This window comes from Pinus tabuliformis, chromosome 7 (genome assembly GCF_031772625.1).
Source record: "Pinus tabuliformis cultivar Carrire ecotype Pingquan chromosome 7, CPIR1, whole genome shotgun sequence".
NCBI lineage: Eukaryota > Viridiplantae > Streptophyta > Pinopsida > Pinales > Pinaceae > Pinus > Pinus tabuliformis.
Genome location: NC_142293.1, coordinates 110821288 through 110826647, shown reverse-complemented (window position 1 = coordinate 110826647; position 5360 = coordinate 110821288). Strand labels below are relative to the sequence as shown.

The following is a 5360-nucleotide window of genomic DNA, read 5'->3' as shown; positions in this document are numbered from 1 at the left end:
GCATAGTAAAAGGAGACTAACCTAGCTTTCAAAAATTGAAGGGATTGTACATAACATGTGCAAAGGAAATTTCAAGAGGTTGTACAACCTAGAAAAAGAGAATGGTTGTCTTACAAGTATCTAAGATAGATTTCAACAACAACAAGAGGGTTCTATAACAAGTTTTAGTAGGGTCTTACAAGTTGTATGGTGCACTAGAACAAATTAGTTTTGTTGTAATTTTTTCTTGATTTCTTAGTGGGTTATTTTCCTAGTTTGGGAGCCCTTGTAAGTTTGGAGTAATTTTAATGAAAACTAGATATTTGAGGGACATACATTTCTATTTGTTTTTTGGATATTGGTTTCTTGTAGCTTCCTCCAATTGTTTATTTTCAATTAAATTTCTAGCAAGTGTATTTTATTCTATGAGCTAAAAAATTCAATCTAAATTAATTTTTAGTAAAGAAACAATAAGGAATTGATTAACCTAGGTTGCAAGAATAGAGATTCTAACACTCCACTACCAACCTCCACTATAAACAGAGAGTGGATCAATTTTTGGGGAGATTCTGTTAAAACCTTCACTATAAGGTATTCACTTTGTAGTGTTTGGTTATGGGGTAAGACCTAACACTGTTTTTGATTGGATAAAATCTCGTCTTCCTCATAGGCAAGGAAACAATTTAACAACCTAATATTTAGAGGCATTTGACAAAAGTGAAAGTCATCCCCTTTACAAACTATCATTGAGTTATTTTTTTTTAATTGGAACGGTTATGTTTTATTGATAAAAAGACAGGTTGGGCAAAGCCTAATCAACCATTACATTCTTCAGATTGACTTAAGCACAATATCCCACTTAGGGGATAAATGCCTTGGTCAGTGTATCTGCATTTATACTGACCATTTCATTTTGCAACGTGCATCCTATATTTGCCAATCTATCTTCTTCCTTGTTTAATCCTTTGAGAATGTGGAAAATTTGAGCCGAGGGAAAATCCTTCAGGATTCTGTTCACTCTTGTTAGTTGTTTGTTTAGCACCAGATCCTTAAGCCTTTTCTTGCTTACTATTGCTTTTATCAACATTTATGAGTCTCCAAAAACTAAGATTTTGCTTGGATTTTGTTTTCTGGCCATTTGGAAAGCTTTCAATAGACTGAGAATTTCTACTTAGTTGTTGGTTTTCAGTCCAAGACCCCAACTGAAGTCTTCTTTGTTCCATTTGGAAAGAAGATCGCCCTCCTGCTCCTGACCTCCCTGGGTTACCTTTTGAGGCTCCATCAAAAAATATTGTGCACTTGCCCTGGGATTTCCACCACTGTTGGAATCTGTCCTCTGGATCTCGGATCTGCCATCTTTCCTTATGGATTGGTCATGTGTTTGTTGGGTGTCTGGACTTACAAGTGTAAGCATCCAACCACATCCTTTCTTCAATTCAGAGAGAGTTATCATCTTTGACTGAAGAGTGATTCAAGGTTTCTAAGAGGAGGTTCTTTGCCCGCTCAGCCACTTTTGCTGTTGGCAATTCAGTGTTATTGAAGATGATTTCATTCCAGGCTAGCCAAAGCTTCCAGTAGACATACTTAGGGGTAGCTATCCACACCCGGTGCCATATAGATTTGCTAACTATGTTGTGAGGGTAGCTAGCTTTCCAAGAGGAAAACATGATGTCAATCAAGCTTTGAGATGGAAGACGAACATTCAGTCCATTCAGGAATATGGACCAGACCTCCTTCGCAAACTCACATTCTATAAATAGATGATCTGAAGTTTCCAATGCACATTTGCAGAGGACGCATCGATGTGGGCCTGCTATGTTTCTTTTGCACAGGTTTTCCCCAGTCAGAATTTTTTTGTGGAACAAAGTCCAGAAGAAGAAGTTAATTTTGGGGATGCTGAAGCTATCCCAGATCTGTTTCCACACAGACTCCGGATGAGACGATTCCTTTTTACTTTGCATCTGAAGATACCCTTGACTTGCCGTATACACCCCCGTCTTACCCCATCCCCAGGAGTCTTCTTCTTCTGTGTGCACTGGAGCAAAATCAGAAATAGCGTCTTTAAGGGCATCTAACTGAGGTTTTAAATGCTCTGGGATTCTAGGGAAAGTCCAGTGCTGCCAGTTCCCATTGCTATCCCAGCCTGATATGTCCTCTATTTTCCGGATTCCTTTCACATGTAACCAGGCTCTTAACTCGGATATTTCGTTAACTTCTGCTAGAGGGGGATGACCCATGACACTGTCTCTCCATAGCATTGTGTTTTTACCATTTCCAGGAATTCGATACAGGTAGGATCTGAAGAATTCTATGCCTCTGCTGCACAACTTCCAGGCCTGCGTTCCTTTGGGGTTTTTCTCCACTGTAAAGAGTTTTATTGACTGATTTTTGAGGTATTTGAGCTTGAAAATCTGGCTGACTAGGTGATTTGGCTCAGCGTAAAGCTGCCATAATAATTTGCAGCCCATAGCTAAGTTTGCATGCAAGGGATCTCAGATTTTTAATCCTCCTTCTGCGAGTGGTCGTTGCACTATATCCCAACTTATCAAGTGGAATATGTTATTGTTTCCGCATCCTCCATTCCACAAAAAGTTGCGCATAAGTCTAGAGATTTGATCGGAGATTGATTTTGGAGCCAACATTAGAGAAGCCTGGTATGTAGGAAGAGCCGTGAGGACTGATTTGATGAGCGTGAGTTTGCCTCCGGTAGTGAGCCAAGAGCCTCCCCACACAACAATTTTCTTCTTGAATTTCGAAATTACTTCCTCCCACAACTGATTTCTGTTAGAGCCCAGCGTTATTGGGAGGCCCAGATATTTAATTTTATCCCAACCAGCGTATCCTGTAAAGCCCAGATCATTTGCTATTTTCTCAATTATGTGTTGCTCTGTGTTCCAACCATACACAACGCTTTTCCTCTCGCTTATAAGAGCTCCCGAGATGCTACAGAATTTCTGGAGGATGTTTTTGAAGGAATTTGCTATTCTTGGAGATGCTCCCCCAAGCAAAAGTGAATCATCTGCAAATAGTGCATGGTTCACTGGGTCAATTCCTTTCTCAATTCTAATCCCAGGTATGCTGCCATCTTGTTTTTCCAAGGTCAACTTTCTACTCAGGGAATCTGCCATCAGTATGTAGAGGAATGGGGATAGAGGACAACCTTGCCTCAATCCCCTGGTGGCTATAAATAAATTAGCAGGTCTTCCATTTACCACTAGAGCAATCCATATCTTTTCTAAACAAGATTTGATGAGGTTGATGAAGTCCTAGCTAAACCTAAAGGAAGAAAGAACCATGTACAAGAAAGAAATATTAACTCTATCAATAGAATTGCACATATCCAGTTTGATAAGCATACCTTGTTCTTTGCGAGAGTGGCTAGAATGCAGAGCTTCCTGAACTTGGATGACATTGTCCAGTATATGTCTTCCTGTCACAAACCCCCCTTGTGCTGGAGAAATTAATTTTTGCAGAAGAGGTTTGATTCTATTCGCCAGAAGTTTAGCCACAATCTTGTAGGAAGCATTGCAAAGAAAAATCGGCCTGTATCTTTCAAAAGATCCTGGGTTTGCTTCCTTGGGGATTAAGGCGAGAAAAGTGGAATTTATTCTACCTCCGACCTTTGCCTTCCTCATGAATCCATGTATCATTCTAAGAAGATCTGGTTTGATTAGCTCCCAGCATATTCTGTAGAAATGGATTGAGAATCCATCAGGCCCAGGGGCTTTGTCTGGCTCCATGGACCAAACAATTTTTGATATTTCTTCTTCAGTAATTGGGCTCAAGAGTATGTCATGATCATCTGGGTTGACTAGGTTCGGAATATTTGAGAGGAAATCTGATATATCCTCCTCGCTCCCATCCCTTTCAGCACTAAGAAGGTTTTGGAAATGCTTCTTAGCAGCTTCCTTTATTTGATCAAATCCTTTGCACACCTGTCCACTGGATGTAGTGATTTCTGCAATATAGTTTCGCGAAAGGTGGGCCCTATACTGTCTGTGGAAGTATGTAGTGTTTCTATCCCTAGATTTGAGCCACAAGCTGCGAGACTTTAAACGCCAATATTCTTCTTAACTTCTAAAGGAGCTATATGTTTTCCTTTGAGCATATTTTTCTTTATCTAATTCCATGGGGGAGATTTCTTTCTTTTCCAGTTCGAATTGGAATTCTGTGAACTAATGGACTGCTTCTTTCCTCTGGATGGTGGGGGATTTTAAAGCCTTCTTTATCCATTCTTTTAGGGCCTTCTTTGCATTTTTCATTTTTTTTTCCCACACAAAGCTTGGGGAGCCTGTTACATGTTTTTCCTAGGCTGATTGAACTGTTTCAAAAAACCCTTCTCTTTCAGCCCAGAGAGGGCTAAAGCGGAAAGGGAGAGGACCTAAGTCTTCTTCTTCCTTTAAGCAAAAAAGGACAGGTTTGTGGTCCAAGGTAAGTTTTGGAAGAATATTGGTGAAAATAATTCTTTTGTACATCATGATGGAGCTGCTGGTGAGAAATATGTCCAACCTTGCTGAAATATGATTTTCCCCTGTTCTATTGTTGGTCCAAGTTTATTCTCCTTTCACTGGCTTGAAATCTACTAAATCCCACTGGAGAATGAGATTTTCCACTGTGAAGAGGAGAGGATCCCTTGTGAAGGTCCCACCTCTCTTCTCTTTGGGATCCATAATAATGTTCAGATCTCCTCCTATGACTATATTCTTAGGATTGAGGAGTTCTAAATAGTCCGAGAGTGTCTTCTAGCACTCTTTCTTTTCAACATAATGCATGGGAACATACATATTGAAAAGAGCTAAGATGAAGTTGCTTGTTTTATGGCGCAGTTCAGTATAGATCCAATGTTGAGTCTCATAGGATCTTTCAAGAGAAAAGGTGGTTTTAGACCAGAATGTGCCTATTCCTCCAGCCGAACCTCTAGCACTAACTACCTTTCCTGAATCAAATTTCCATTTTGTGTTGCTTGTGTTTAGAAGGATCTCCCCTTCTATTTTTGTCTCTTGAAGCATGAGTATGTCTGTGGATTCCATTTTCAATAGATCTTTAATAGCCTCTGCCTTAGTGGGATTCCCCAAACCCCTGCAGTTCCAAGAGACCAGTTGCATCATTTACAACTTGTTGGGGTGGGTCCACCTCCCTTAGGAACCCTTGGTCTAGTATTCCTCTCGAGGGTCATCTCAATGGTGGCTTGACTTCCAAGGGTTTTTTGTCTTTCTGATTCTTCTTCCCTAGTTTCCTTATTTGATTTCCTTCCGGCTCTCTTTGATGGCCTCTCGAAGGTCTCGTCATCCGAAGAGCCCGCATTTTCTACATCCTTTTTTTTTTTTTTTAATTATGTCTGCATATGAAGGGGAAGAAGTACTGCCTGGAATCGAGCTTGC

General features: G+C 40.2%; 2 protein-coding genes across 2 annotated transcripts; both read right to left on the bottom strand.

Moving 5' to 3' along the window:
* Nucleotides 1-1415: 1415 nt before the first annotated feature.
* LOC149245535 (uncharacterized) lies at nt 1416-2447 on the bottom strand. The gene has a single exon (XM_089439157.1). It carries the CDS (start codon nt 2445-2447, stop codon nt 1416-1418), a length of 1032 nt encoding a protein of 343 aa, XP_089295283.1.
* Nucleotides 2448-2471: 24 nt separating this feature from the next.
* On the bottom strand, nt 2472-3107 carry LOC149245534 (uncharacterized). Its single transcript, XM_089439145.1, has one exon. It carries the CDS (start codon nt 3105-3107, stop codon nt 2472-2474), a length of 636 nt encoding a protein of 211 aa, XP_089295271.1.
* Between the last annotated feature and the right edge of the window lie 2253 nt (nt 3108-5360).